This window comes from Chelmon rostratus, chromosome 22 (assembly GCF_017976325.1).
Source record: "Chelmon rostratus isolate fCheRos1 chromosome 22, fCheRos1.pri, whole genome shotgun sequence".
Taxonomy (NCBI): Eukaryota; Metazoa; Chordata; class Actinopteri; order Chaetodontiformes; family Chaetodontidae; genus Chelmon; species Chelmon rostratus.
The window spans coordinates 14,591,470-14,606,234 of record NC_055679.1 but is presented as its reverse complement, the minus strand read 5'-3'; the positions used below and the strand labels follow the sequence as shown (position 1 = coordinate 14,606,234).

The following is a 14,765-nucleotide window of genomic DNA, read 5'->3' as shown; positions in this document are numbered from 1 at the left end:
CAAGTTCCCAAAAAAGCTCTCTTATATGTAATTGCTACCTCCATTGTTGTTATTATCCTATATTCCCTGCAGAGGCATGTTAAAGTACCATAAAAGTAGGTTGTAGTCTAGACCAGTTGTGAAGCATATGGGGGCCTACGTCATGGTCGGCGTGTCTGCCTCTTTCAAAGTATTGTTAAGAAAGTAGAACAAATAAAGGCTGCGTACCAAGACCGGAAGCCAAGCAAACAGTTCCTAGAAGAGCTATAGACGGAGGCGCAGGACTTGTGCCACAGCGGCTTTTATTCTGAAAGCGGGAGCCGGATGTTGTCTTTCTCGATGCGTCCGCTTTGTCGCGGAGCAGGGAGCGTGGAGGAAGAAGCGAAGTGACTGAGAGGCAGCACGACTGGAGCAAACCCAGCAGTCTCAGCCTCATGCTTCACCCTGGGCTCCTCTCCTCCTCCTGTCCGCTGTCGACAATATTGTGACAATATTTATTTTTTATTCCTATTATTTAGCCAAGAAAAAAGGAGAGGAGGGGGAGAAGGGGGCCGAGTCATGGAGCTTTATTGCCTGGAGTCGGACATAGCCGTGAGAGCCCAGCCTGACCCAAACATCCTCTATGATGACAGAGTGTTGCAAAGTTTATTAACAATTGAGGACAGGTTTTTACCTCAATGCTCATATTTCCAGCGCGTCCAGAAGGATATTCAGCCTTATATGAGACGAATGGTTGCAGGTTGGATGCACGAGGTTTGTGGTCATTTTATGTATTGATGCTTTAGCTAATGAGAAGTGGGTTTTTTGCACGTTTACACGCACGTTTAAGCTAATTTTGGCTGTTTAACTGAGTATTTTAGTACACAGAGAGTTGTCATGGATGCTGACCCATTTGACAATTGAATGAGAATGACTCACCAAAGGCGTGGGAGAGTCGGAAATTCCACCACGGAGAAAATTCTGCTTCAAAGAAATAGCCTAGCTTGATATTTACATTGGTTAATAGCGACAAAGTTGCTCCTTTTTGCTAACTAGCTAGCTCAGGCGACAGAGGGGGAGTTCATGTTAATTTACATCATCGAAAACCCGACATTTCCCCTTCATGCTAATTATTATTAATTTTCTAAAGTGGCTAAAGCTCGTTGCCTTTGGTCGGGCAACGTGCTTGCAAAACCACTTTCATTTTTGAGGCTTAAAAAACGCTTCGTGCTAGCAAGATTTTCTTTTTTCTAACTGTCGGAAACTGTTATAGCACAACTTGTGAACATTATGCACACGTTTTAAAGCTCCTTGATGATACATTTTAATTTTTAAATATTTTTTGAAGTCGGCAAGCCCCAACAAGGAAGAGGAGCTGAATGGCGACGGGTTGTGCTGGTCTACTTCCTATTGAACAAATTAGTTTCTGCTTTGACTTTGCAGCCCCTGACTGTGTAAAGAGATATGAAAATTAGTAATTTAACCTTTAACTCAAAGGCAACACTAGCGTGGAAAAATATGAGAAAAACCACCCACATCTTCAGCTACTCCTCTGCTTCAAAGCATATAGGCTATAAATAGTCTAGTTTCTATTTAGCTTTTTCTTTTACATTTTTATATATTTGCATACCTAATATGTGTTTTTCTGTTACATTTCTATCTCATTTTAGGTGTGTGAAGAGGAGAACTGTAATGAAGATGTCTTCCCTTTAGCCATTAATTATTTGGACAGATTTTTAGCAGTGTTGCCCACAAGAAAGAGTTATTTGCAGCTTCTGGGAGCTGTGTGCATCTTCCTGGCCTCCAAGTTAAAGGACTGCAGGCCGCTATCAGCAGAAAAGCTTTGCATGTACACAGATAACTCCATCACACCGCGGGAGCTGCTGGTAAGAACTGAAATTTCAAAAGGCCCGTTCATTTGTGAGAGCCTGAAAATGCAGTGTCATATTTTGGGATGATTTTATAATGCTAATGGATATATTGGTTTCACAGGAAGTATCCCATTTTCCTTATGAGCTGTGCATAATGCAGGCCACATCCTTTCTTTGGAGCCATGTGGACTGAAGAGGCGCGTGATGCCATCTAGTGCCAGTTATGCAGCATAGAATTTGGATATCATGCAGTACATGAAGTTGTTCTGTATTTCAGTTAGATATAGAAGGGTGTATGCTAAAAAGCAGCCAAATTGCTCTTTAATCTTACCTCCCCACATTTTACATCCCTGCAAGTATTAAAAAAGAGGAGCATATCTGTTTATGGCATTTACAAGAATACTTTTCACTCTGTGTAACTAACATGCGGCTTATTGAACAAACTTTATGACCAGTTGGAGTAATCAACCGACAGACTTTGAGCTGTTGTTTTCAAGAGCAAAGGAGCCACCATATTAGGGCTGCAACTACTTTCATTATCGATAGTTTTCTCAATCTTTTTTTTTAACGAAGTGTCAGAAAATTGGCATCTTCAAATCGCTTGTTTCGTCTAAGCAACAGTCCAAAAACCAGAGATATTAATTTGAAAAAACAGCCTCCACTCAAGGTCCACATAAAAGCTTTTTCTGGACCTTTCTACCGTATCTCACAGTCCTCATCACCAGATTAAGTTTGCTAACTTGCAATGGATCTGTAGATGTTCAGAGTTATGTTCAGATTAGTCGATCAACAGAAATTAATCATTTCAGTCTTTTTTAAGTGGTTGATTGAGAAAATAGTATTTAACCACAGCCCTAAATGAAACCAGCAAATTCTCCAGTCCAACAAAGACTTAAACGATCAAGTTTCTGTGGATCGACTAATCTATACATCAGCTAAGTGTTTCAGTTGTAGACCATTTTACAGTTTGAGGTCAGATCTGCTTCTTACTTCAAACAAACGGCTCCACATGCTCTCTATACATCCTCCTGTGTTGCCTGCAGCTGTTGAGGGAAATGACAATGGTCCCATTTGATGCTCCATATTGTCGTGAGACTCCAGATTCCTGGATATCCTGACAGGATGCACAGAGAAGGCAGCAAGAGCCAGCGAAAGATGCTGTAGCTCTTCCTTGTAATGAACGCTCTGCTGCTACTTCAGCTGGAAGAGAGACGTTGGAGAGGGTGGAGGGGTGGTTGTGTCAGGAAAGCTGTCCAGGAAGTGAGCGCACCGACAACAAACCTCCGCCCTGCTCATCTCACAGTCAACAGTCTCCACACGGCCTAAAATAGGTTAAATGGAAGGGTGTGTTGCAGGTTATATACAGAAAACCCATCTAAATGAAGTCTTGTTTAATCTAAATGTCAAGGATGGGTGGTGGGTGATGAGAGGTTAAAGTCATCAGCATTTATTCATCAGGGTTTCTCTAATTTGTTGCAACATATATATCTCAAATCAAAGGAAATGCAAGCATAAAACTTTACTCAGTAATGTAATGAGGCTGTCACCCTCATGGGTAACACAGTGATTCTGAAATCCTAATGAAACGATGCCTCAGACATTTCAGACTGGCCTGTAAGTGTCCTGCATGTGGCGGACATCTTGGTTTCGGTTTCTCCTACAATGAAGTGGCAGCAGATGACTGGATGGGGGACAGAGATGAGAGGTGTCAGGAAACGCTGCAGACCGTTACAGACCAGCTCTGACGCTTCACTGCAGCTGCACCTTTATTAGGGATATTGAGCAATATAGAAATATAAAATCAGGCGTTCTGGAAATGGACATGACAGTTTGTCAAAGCTAGCAGAGATTTGTGATCGTGTACCCCGATTTGAAAGTGTAGTACAGTGTGTTTCTGAATCTGTGGTGTTTAGCTGTGGAGGTCTGAAGAAAATCTCATTTGTAAATTGGCATGGCACGGCTTGTGGAAATTTGAAGACCTAAAAATGGTGTCACTGGTTATTTTGTTGCTTGGGTACAAATGAGTTTTCCATGGAGGGTTTTTATTGGTTCTGATAATGACAATGATATCTTCCTCTGTCTCTGCACTTTTCTAACCAACTTTTGTGCTCTTCAGGCCTGTGTGAGTTTGACTAGTCAGAGGCAAATGTCAGCATATCAGTGCACATTTTTACATGTTACAAAGCAACCATCAGCACGTTTTCAGGTGTGCACATACATCTTTTAATTAGGTTTTTTTCCACTAAGTTGCATCCTCCTTTTTGCCTATTTTTACTCAACGTACTGGAAAACATTAAAACACCAGTGACTCGGTGAATTGTTAAGATTGACTCAACACACAGGAAATTAAATCATGAAAGGCGTGCACCTTTCTCCGCTGGTACAAAAGCCGACTGTATGAAGAGTCAGCTCTGTGCTGCTGCCTGTGCAGTGCAAACTCATTGTGGCTGTTTGAGGCTTGTGACAGGAAGGAAGGAAGGAAGGAGCGAGCTGTCTCATTGGCAGGGCCTCTAAGCGGGGCAAAGCTTGTCACATGCTGGCGATATGAATACAAAGGATGCGAGGAATGAGAAAGGCATGCAGATAATAAGATACAGCGAGGAGAGATAAAGTGAAGAAATGCTACTCTTCTTACAGAGCCATTTCCTTTGGGAATAGGGACGTACTGTGATCTTTTTCACGGTCAATGGAGGCATGGCAGCACGCCATTTAACCCTCTGACTAAGTAGATTTTGCCAAGAAACTGAATTTGAACTGACCGACACCTTTTTTAATCACCGTTTCTCTGTCTTGTAGGACTGGGAACTGGTCGTGCTGGGCAAGTTGAAGTGGAACATGGCCTCAGTCATCCCCAATGATTTTATAGAGCACATCATACGCAGACTGCCACTTCCCAAAGACAAGCTGGCGATGGTCCGCAAACACACACAGACATTCATTGCCCTCTGTGCCACAGGTAACGCAGCTGCATATCATTCCATGTGCCTTTTTCTTACTCGTTTGCTCACTCGCACGCTCACTTTGCTGCCTTGTTATTCCCACATCCACCAGAATATTCCCACACACACAAACATTCTCCCATCGTGAGTCATCTGTGACCTCTTTCTTCTCTCCGCATGCTCTGCTGGCTGCCTTATCCACTTTCTAGTCTCTCCCCAGCCTGTAGTAGGGGCTTTTCTTCACAGCTGCTAAAAGCTGCTTAAAATGGTCATTTCCAAATGCCTCTGCTAGGTTCCGGGGAAAACGCCTATCAGTGCTGTGTTTACATAAGCCAGGTACACGGATAATGATAGTGATTGTACGCCAGCGCACACACACTGTGCTGTATGGCTCTGGTGCAGCTGAACTACTCGCTCTGTATTGTTTGTTGACAGGGAAGCTTCCAGGTTTAAAAAGTAAGGGCAGTGATCCAGTGATCTTCCTTCCTCCTCCCATCCCCGGCCTCATGTCCAAAATAAACTGGAGGCTCTGGAGAAGCACAAACTCAGATGTCCCCTTAGGCCTCTCCCTAGGTGAATTTTCATGGCATTCCTTTGCCTATACTAGGAATCCCTCTAATATTTTCATATCCTGGACAGAAACACTACTGCAGGATCACCTAATACACGTAATATACAGCACTCCTCTGTCACAAGACTGCTTTACCTCTGCTTCCTCCTTTCAACTAATTCAATGATGGAAATAACCAGTGGTGGAATGTAGCCAAGTGCATTTACTCAAGTAGAAATTTGAGGTACTTGTACCCAAGTATTTCAATTTAAGTTATACTTCTACTCCACTACATTTCAGATCTCTGTGTTATCTAACATCTTTAGTTGCTTCTCAGGTTACAATTTTCATAACCTTCCTCTCCAGTAAAAACCACGTATCTCCAAATTTGGGGATTTTTAAGATGAACTAAAGGATTAAGCGTTTCTTTATGGGTTGAGGAAATTCTCCTCCTTCTTCAGCTAAATAAACTGTATAAAAAGCCTCTTTGATTAGCTGTAAAGCTGAAAACAGGCTGTTTTTCTGAGATAATGAAAAGTTGCCTTGTTAGAGATACCTGGTTCTCACAGGACAGTGATGCTACAAACATATAATGATCTTATAGAATATGATGCATTGCTGTAGATTCAACTAGCCAACAGTTTATAAAGTAGTTCAAATGAGCTCAACCATAAACATGTACAGCAGTATAATGCAAAATGCACATGAATGCAGCAGTAATATTAATCCACAAACATCAGATATGATAATAAAACACTGACAGGGAACATTTTTGTGTACTATAAGTGCTTTTACTTAAGTAAGATTTTGAATGCAGGACTTTCACTTGTAGTCGAGTGTTTACTCAGTATTGTATTAGTACTTTTACTTAAATAAAAGATCTGAATACTTGTTCCACCACTGAAAATAATACAGAGGAGGTCACTTTAGTGAAATAAAATTCCTCACAAACACCAGTGTGGTCAGATCTGGCCAATAAGCACTTGTTTACTAGAGCTGGTTATTGGAACCATAGGCTCCTTCAATGAGCTTCATGCCCCGTTTAGCACAGTTTTAGTGTCACACTTTTTTTTATATTTGGGTGTGTTTCAGTGGTCGCCTCTGCTATTCATAAGCAGCTGGTTATATCCAAGCACAAAGCAGCCACAGTGGGAAAAAAAGAGGCCTGCTGTGGTTGTGCAGTAATGTAAATGTTTGGAGTTTTATATGGAGTTGAAATGTTATTCTTATGATGGAGGAGCTCCTCCTATGGACAGCTGGCCCCTGGAGGAGAAGATGGGCGTAGTGAAGCAGGCTGCTCTCCAGGGTTTAATCAAAGCTATCAGGCCACCATGGCTGGTTTGCCCTGGGCTAGGGCTCTGTGCTGGGTTGGACTTGTACAGCACTTGCCAATTGTGTGTGCCAACTCTCTGCCTTTTTAAGATTAGTGTTGGTCATGCTCATGTGCTGAGACCAGAAGAAGCCTGTGTATTGTAATAATGGAAAAGCCTCCAGGGCCTGTATTCACAAAACATCCAAACACCAAAAGTTTCTCCAAACTGGCCAAGTTAGGAGAAACTTCTAAAAAAGGGGGCATGGCAGTCCTAACTACAGGACTCATTTTTGGTGACTCAGCTGCTGCAGATAATGTGTGTCAGTGTTTTGGATGTTTGAAAGCGTATTTTGATGGTGTGCATGTTAGTAAGCTTAACAACAAATGCAAACAAAATGTCTAGCCTAGTCAGAAATCACCAATGTTAGTATTAGTTCTGAACGGACATGCTCGAAGGCAGAGTGAAAAGCCTGAGAGAGAAGATCAAACCCCAGTTCCTTTTTTCACCTCTGCGCAGCTGGCCAATCACAGCATGAAGTGGGTGTGAATGTCGGAATGTCGGCCTCGGAAAGTTCCAGACATGATTGGATGCCACCAACCCACTCGTAGCTAGGAACGTTTAGTAGCATCAACGAAGACCTGTAGTGGTCAGATAAGACAGTTTGTGATTACTGCAGGGTTTCCCATACAATGAAGAGAACTGTGAAGGCAGAAGCTGAAAAAAAGGTTTCGTTGACAACCACATCGCGAACTGTCCACTGTACTTGCAGAGGTGTAGTCTCAATGGCTGCCTCCTCTTCCGCCTCCAGGCCTGTTGTCGCTAAACCTTAAGACTTGGATGTGTACCGGGGGGAGTCGTTCCTGCTGGAACTCATTGCACAGCGAGTAGGAGGACTCCTACTCTGCTTTTCTAATCATAGCTGGTTTCTGTAAAGGAAACCACACAGGTTACACCGTGCAGCAACGTCTGTTGAAATTCAGACTGTGGGAAAGTCAGATTTGTCTGTGGAGTGTGCATGTTGGGGATGATTCAGATGTTTGCACCTCTTACGCATCTCTCATTCTTTCTCTGGGCTGTGATTTCTGTCTGCCACTATGGCCTAAAGCTGCCTCTTGACAAATTGCACATTGATACTCTTTCCTCACCAGACGACAGTCTTGCCATGAATCCTCCTTCCATGATCGCCACTGGCAGCATAGGAGCTGCTATCTGTGGCCTGCAACTGGACCACACTGACCAGAGGCTGAGTCGGGACCACCTTACAGACCTGCTGGCCAAGATCACCAACACAGAGGTGGTGAGTACAACCGTGAGGGAAATTTAGACCTGCCAGAAGTAATTACGCAATAGTTTTAGTGCTACACAACAATGCATTGTTAGTAATAATCATTGCAACATCTCACGACAGCAGCATAAAAGGCCCTTTAGTAAACAACAGTGATGACTTCAGTAGTGGCAGATTGAAGCTATTTACTTTTCATGGAGAGCGAGAGCGAGAGAGAGGGAGAGCAAGCTTTTGGCTCTTGGCTGTGGAGCCAGACTGCTTCTATAAAGAGCAGCGGCAGAGGGAATGTCTTCTTAAAACTCAGAGCCCACATTCTTGTGGCAGGACACATGCAATTTCTTTGCATGGCTCCCACTTTAGCTGTGTGCCCCTCCTGGTGGAGGAATATGTTAGTAATGAAGTCGAGGAGCTTCTTTTCCAGAGCAAAGGCCAATGAAGAAACAGGAAGTAAGCCAAGCTGTCCGCAAACCTGCAGACCAACACTTTAGAACATTTTTGGATGAATTTATAAACATATGACAACCACTGGCTTTAATGTATTAGTTGAATTACAGCTTCAGTGGGAATGAATGGAGCTCATAAATACTTCAGCATCAGGCTTGAAGGCATTACTACATATAACTCATAAATGTTAATGTCATAATGAGCTTATGTATATTTGATCTAAATGCAGTACTGCACATTTTTAAATTTGAATGGAGTTTCAGTGTATGTAGGTGCTGTGTTGTAAATACAGTGGGAGTAAATGGACCTTTATGCAGTAGACTTATACATGTTAATGTATTATAGGCGTAAAGAGTCATAACCTCTATATGCCATTGTAATGACCTTCAGTACACATTATAAGCGTGCAATAATTAGTGTTTAGACATGCTGTGCTATGAATTAAATGGGAATCAATGGGCCTCAATACACTTTAATGCATTATATTATGTGCTTATTAGATTTCATTAGGTATAAATGTCACCATAATGTGATTATGTACAGCTGGCATTACCGAGAATTCTGGAATATCAGTGGAGTTTGTGCTGCGTGTAGATGCTGAGTTATAAATACAATGGGAGTGAAGGGGCCTCCATAGACTTTAATACATTATATAAGTCATAAAAAGTACATACAATCATGATGAGCTTTTGTGCAGTTTATCAGTGTACAATACTAAGCAGTTTGAAATTCAAATGGACTTCGTGCTGTGTAGAGTCGGCATGATAAAACTGCAATGGAAGTGAATGGGCCTTCATAGACTTTGATGCATTATATAACCTTACAGCAATTTATGAACTATAAATGCAATCAAAATGAAATTATGTACAGTTTACCAGTGGACAATACTGTCTGTGATATAAGTGTAATGGATTTCAATGGCAATTCGAAATGAAATATTAATAATTCAAAGTACAGTCACAGCAGACATAAACAAAGAATTATGTAGAATTTGACATCGATCACACAAAAAAAGCTCTACTTATACCAGATTTATCTTGTCACAATGAGTAATTGTTACATAGAGGACCAGTTCAGACGCCTAGAAATCCAAAAAGACCACAGCCAATGGGCCACAGGAATAACACGGTTGCCTCTTTAGCTTGTGGTTACGTTGCCGTGGAGACGAGGGCCCCGCAACCCGGCCGTCACAACAGGCACTCCGACTGCAGCCCATCGGGTTCCAATTATCCGTACATTTCAAAGGAATGTTGGCCTCTTTGCGAGCCTCGGTTCATTCTTTTAAGAGTCCTGCAGCCGGCTCAGCGAGGCAGACCTCCCACATTTTCCACACAGACCTGCAGAGGGACCGAGACGGAGAGAGAGGATCCCCTTTCACAAGAAAAGCTGTCCAAAAACATCCGGTCCCACTGTCCTATTTTCTGTTTTACACCCAAACTCAGAGGGTCAGGGTGCAGTAGGTCAAAGCTATTTCCTCTAGACCTCCACATTGGACTGACCGTGCTGTAAACCCAAGGGTGGAGGAGGGGAGTCCAGAGTTTCAGATCTGCTTATCTGTTCCACAGAGCTCTTTTAGGAGCCTTGTCCCAACACATTCCCCCTGTATTCATACCTCAGACATTCGCAGGTCTCGTGTCAGAGAGGATTCCTGTGCCCACCGTGCAGCTCGCTGCACTGTGTTGTTGGTATTTCACTGTGCTGGTACCTATTGTTCTGGTCATGATGCAGACAGGACCACCTACTTCAAGACACATAATTCCCTGCTGGTATGCCATGCATGTGACCGAAGCTGTTAAACCACTTGTACATCAGATGTGGCAGTTATGCCAGATATTTGCACGCTGGCGTCTGCATACAGGTATACAGACTAAACCCTCTGGTGTCACTCTGATTGGCAATAGCGCTGACCTGGATTTGATTCATAGTAAAATAACTTTATTTGTGTATCGTGTAGAGACAAGCTGAGAAAACAGTTGAACGTGCTGATGTTCAGCTTTCATGGGATGAATCAATATTTTTAACAACTCTGAACTCATGTCACTGAAGATTTGTTAATTACATACATATATAACATAACATATATAACATTTTTCTTGTATTTTTGGTTCCTGGCAGCTTTATGCTTTGTTCAGTTGATTAAAAAAAGTCGGACTTATAGCTGAATTTGTGCTGAAAAAAGGATATCATGCATGAGTAAACATGAAAGCACAGAAAGTCTGCAGACATTAACCAAAATAAACCTGGACTCCAGAGGGTAGCTTGGTTGTAAATGGCTAGTTTGTCTTCAGAGCATTTAAATACTAACAAAGGCGTAACTGAGGTGTGCGTATGTCTAATGACGTCTGACCCCTTTTTGTTCCAGGATTGTTTGAGGGCGTGCCAGGAGCAAATAGAGCGTGTGCTTGCCACCAGCCTGCAGCAGGGCCAGCAGTACCGGCAGGAGACTGGGATCAGAGCAGGCAACAAGGCGAGGGAGCAGCAAGACCAGTCCAGCACCCCCACGGATGTACGGGACGTCAACTTATGAACTCCCACCACCACCCGACTCACACACATCACTCATGAATGTCTACCAATGAACTAACGGGACCGAGGGGGCGTGAGCTGCCAGCGTCTACGTCAGGCCGCCACATGAGCGATGGTGTGACAATCTATGAACTCTTAGAAAATAAGAAATTTCTAGTTTTTCTCTTTTTCTGCCCCATTCATTCCCACTTGGGTGTCCTTTCACCTTTTGTATGGGCCACATGTAACCAATCAAGCTATTTAAAAACAGTAAATTCTTGAAAACTTGATAGTGCCTTAGGTATCCCAGAATGGAAACCTGAATATATTTTCATACTTGAAAAAAAACAGCATAATTATATGAAATATACATGTTTCTTTTGATACAACCTAGCAAAAATAGATATAAATAATGTATATTTAGCTAGCATTTAGTTATGTTACTCTTTTATCATCTTTAACGAGCAGTTATCAATTCAGTTTTATTGGGGTTTCCTCACCTGTGATTCATACTCGTTTGTGCAGGCAAATTCCTATAGTGATTGAAATGCTGATAGTACAGTACATGGCATTTAAACCCAGCTGATATCCAGCCAGAGGAGCGCTACTGTAGCTAGCTGCTCCCTCTCTCTATCTATCATACTGTGCACCTGTAGCACAGCTTACTATTTATGCTGAAAAGTGCTGGCCAGGAGTGGGCTGGGCCTGCTCTCAGAGGAAGGACATGAGGGGTGTTGAGGTCTGGAGCAGTGGCTACTGTTAAGGTTAACACAGAGGACAAGGTCAGTTATTAAGGTCTTGATTTCACTGCTAAATCCACAGACCAGTACAATATGTTAATAGGACGATATGTACATGTATTAGGCTATAGCTCGGCGAGGCTACATTATTATTATTGTTCTGTTCCTGGTATAGCTCCTACATGTTAGAGAGCAATTATAAGCCTGATTGAAAAAAAAGTTGGGATACTGTGTGAAATTAAAAAAAAAAAAAAAAAAGATTAGCAAGTTATCACATTGTTTTATTAATGTTTCACATGGCATGCCCACTTTTTTAGAACCGGGTTTAGAGAGTGTTTAGTGGCTGCAGGTAGTACTGATGTCTTGTTACTAGAGGAAAAGGAGGTTTGGCAAGTTTTTTACCAGGTTTGAGAGGAAATTAATGCAGGTTGAGGGGTTTCTTGAAAGGTTTTTTTTGGAAAAGAGATGCATGTGGAAAGTGGGGGAATGCAAAAGGTCTGGATTTATGAATGATCGCGAAATAGCGAGGAGGTCAACTTGAAGCTATACAATATTTCTGCACAGGAGGAGGAGGAGGAGGAGGAGGAGGAGGAGGAAGAACCCCTGGTGAAGTCCAGGGGATCGGTGTGGTTGTGCTGCAGATTCTCCTGTTATCAGTTTTACCATTAAGTTTGAGAGTGGGCGACAATATTGATGCACTTTTTAAAAACACACTCCTTAAGAATGGTAAGGGGATGGTGGTTGAGGAGAATTCAGTGGGTTGTTAGGGTCTTTTTTTCCATTTTTCTTTAAGTTATTTGATTTTTTTTTTCTGGGCTGGATTCCCACGGGGTAACGCATGTTGTCTTGAAAGCTATGCCCCGACAGGTGACTAGACGCAGGATAATCGGTGTTATAGTGTAATAGTATCTAAACTAAGGAAAGCCAAGTCACTTGTAGACTTAGATTTATGTTTTTTGTTTATGATTCAGTGCGACTATTTAACCTTACTTGAATTTTTGTTAATTCATAGCCAAAACCTTCCAATAGTTCTTTCAAAAAGTTACACAAATACTGTCGTAAATATACTTGTTTTGCTCCTTTTATATGTTAACTGCTCTCTGAAGTTTTAAAACAGTCTTTTGTGAGTTTTCTCCATAATAGACATGGGTAGGTAGGGAACTTTATGGTGGGAAAGTCTGACTGTATATAACCAATTTACATGAGCAGAAATGCTAGAAATCCTCATTACATTTTAGAACAGAATTGTAGTTTCTAAATTGTATTCATGCATGTTCTGTTGTGCAAAAAGCCAAATGTTTTTTTTTTTCCAAAAAAAAGTGCTTTAAACAGAAAAAATGTTTATGCTTTCAAAGGTTTTGTGTATAATTTGAATGATAATTCCAAAGTGAGAAAACTAGATTATACACATCATTCTCTTGCTGCTATGAAGCTTTTCTTTTCTAGTCTTACACAAAGATGCCTTATTGTGATTCACTTGTGTGCTGCTATATTATGAAATGTTGTGTATGTAACAAGTCTTTGCTTCTTCGTCGTTTGTGTACTGGATGGAACGTAACACAGTTTGGTGCGGGACTGGAAGTACTTGTGTTTGTTGATCTTTTTGAATAGCATGTTTTATTCTTTTATTGTCTCATTTGTATCTTTATATTCTATCATATTCTTGCTGCTTCTTTGTAATGTTTGTGTACCTCAGGTTAATTTGGATGGATAGAGCGAGAGCCCATCTCGCATTACCTCATCAAACTTCACATCACGCTTTCACTCTGAATTTGTTGGACGGGTTTCACTTTTTTTCTGTCTAGGTGGGAGGAAGGACGGTGCCTCTTCTGTTTAAATCAAATGTCTTCCACTGAGCAGTTGTAAGTGCCTATACTTTAAAATAGGTTATTCATATATCTAAGGAAAAAAACAGCCTTTGCTGTATGTTATACATGTGTGGAAAAAACAAAAAAAAATTATTTTTCCTACTTGGCATGTTTCGATCAGTTCATTGGAATAAAGTGGAATATTGTTTATTTTTGAGGTATCCATTTAGTCAAAGTTTTAAACATGACAACGTTCTTTAATTTTTCAGTGTGGTTGTTATTCCAGACTCCTCTCCCACTATCCCCATGTGCAACCACACAATGTACCTCAACAATCTCTCCTCAATAAATTGGCTAAAATCATGTGACTGGTTAATTTGTCTTCATCTGCTCTGCTGCAAAAGCAATAATTGGGCTGTGCCTTTTGTGAGATCTTACCTTTACTGGTGCCATGAGATGGTGACTAAAAACAAGCAAGTGGTTAAAGAAGTACTGCTCTTAAAACTATATATATATATGAGTACACAGGTGGCCATCATTTATTGTAGCTTATTTATATAAATAACTTTTCCCCAAGACAGACAGGATTTAAGTAGGATGGCTAAAATTAATTAAAAGAAAAACATACATATACAATTAGGGATAGCATTGCAATAGCTTACAATAAACAAAAAAAAGGAATAGTCTGATGGTATTTTCTAAGTTCATTGACCATTGTAAGACGAGTCGAGTCTTTAGACACAACTGAATATCGGGAGCATTGTTGACAGTTGAACATAGTTAACCTTGTTTAAAATTAATTATTGAATAAAATTCTTACTCTAAATCATCTAAAATGATGATTTAACATGACTGTAAATGTTTGCTCTTATTTTGCCAATAAATACAGGTAAATAATATCTACAGATCCTTTTTTTCATATTACCTAAATTTTTACTTAACCAGTAAATAACTAAACATAAAAGGTAGCACTGCATAAAGTAAAGAGTTAAAATTGAAGTTTGTCATTTCAATTGTCAAATACATACAAATTCAAAGGTACACAAGTTAAACATTTTTAAGTTAAATTATTGATACAATATAAAAATTCTACATAAAAAATATAACAATAATGCAACTGTGCTCAAGTTATCACAACAGAAAAGACAAAGAAGTACAAATGAAAATATATGTTATGTACAGGTGGTAAACGTAACTAAAAAGTAAAGAGTTTTCTCTTACATTAAAGGGTTTCTTTGCTTTTTAATCTAATAATCAAATGTATCGTAAAATACGGGGGAAATCTGTTTGTCGTTTGATAATTTGCATAATTGTGGGCGAGATTTACAACATAAAATCTGAACGTTGTAGCT

The 14,765-nt window shown here is 40.8% G+C and overlaps 1 protein-coding gene across 1 annotated transcript; it reads left to right on the top strand.

The window, feature by feature from the left end:
* The first annotated feature begins 238 nt into the window (after positions 1-238).
* On the top strand, positions 239-13,776 carry LOC121625573 (G1/S-specific cyclin-D2-like). Its single transcript, XM_041963703.1, has 5 exons — positions 239-732; positions 1,629-1,844; positions 4,626-4,785; positions 7,780-7,928; positions 10,723-13,776. The coding sequence occupies exons 1-5, from the start codon at positions 538-540 to the stop codon at positions 10,885-10,887; spliced, it is 885 nt and encodes a 294-aa protein (XP_041819637.1). The 5' UTR covers positions 239-537; the 3' UTR covers positions 10,888-13,776.
* Positions 13,777-14,765: the final 989 nt, after the last annotated feature.

What these genes read in the sequence shown, in the direction of transcription:
- LOC121625573 (XM_041963703.1), top strand. Translation starts at nt 538, where the DNA reads ATGGAGCTTTATTGCCTGGAGTCGGACATAGCCGTGAGAGCCCAGCCT. An exon ending in TTGCAGGTTGGATGCACGAG is followed by an intron (nt 733 to 1,628) that starts GTTTGTGGTCAT and finishes ATCTCATTTTAG; the next exon opens with GTGTGTGAAGAGGAGAACTG. An exon ending in AGATCACCAACACAGAGGTG is followed by an intron (nt 7,929 to 10,722) that starts GTGAGTACAACC and finishes TTTTTGTTCCAG; the next exon opens with GATTGTTTGAGGGCGTGCCA.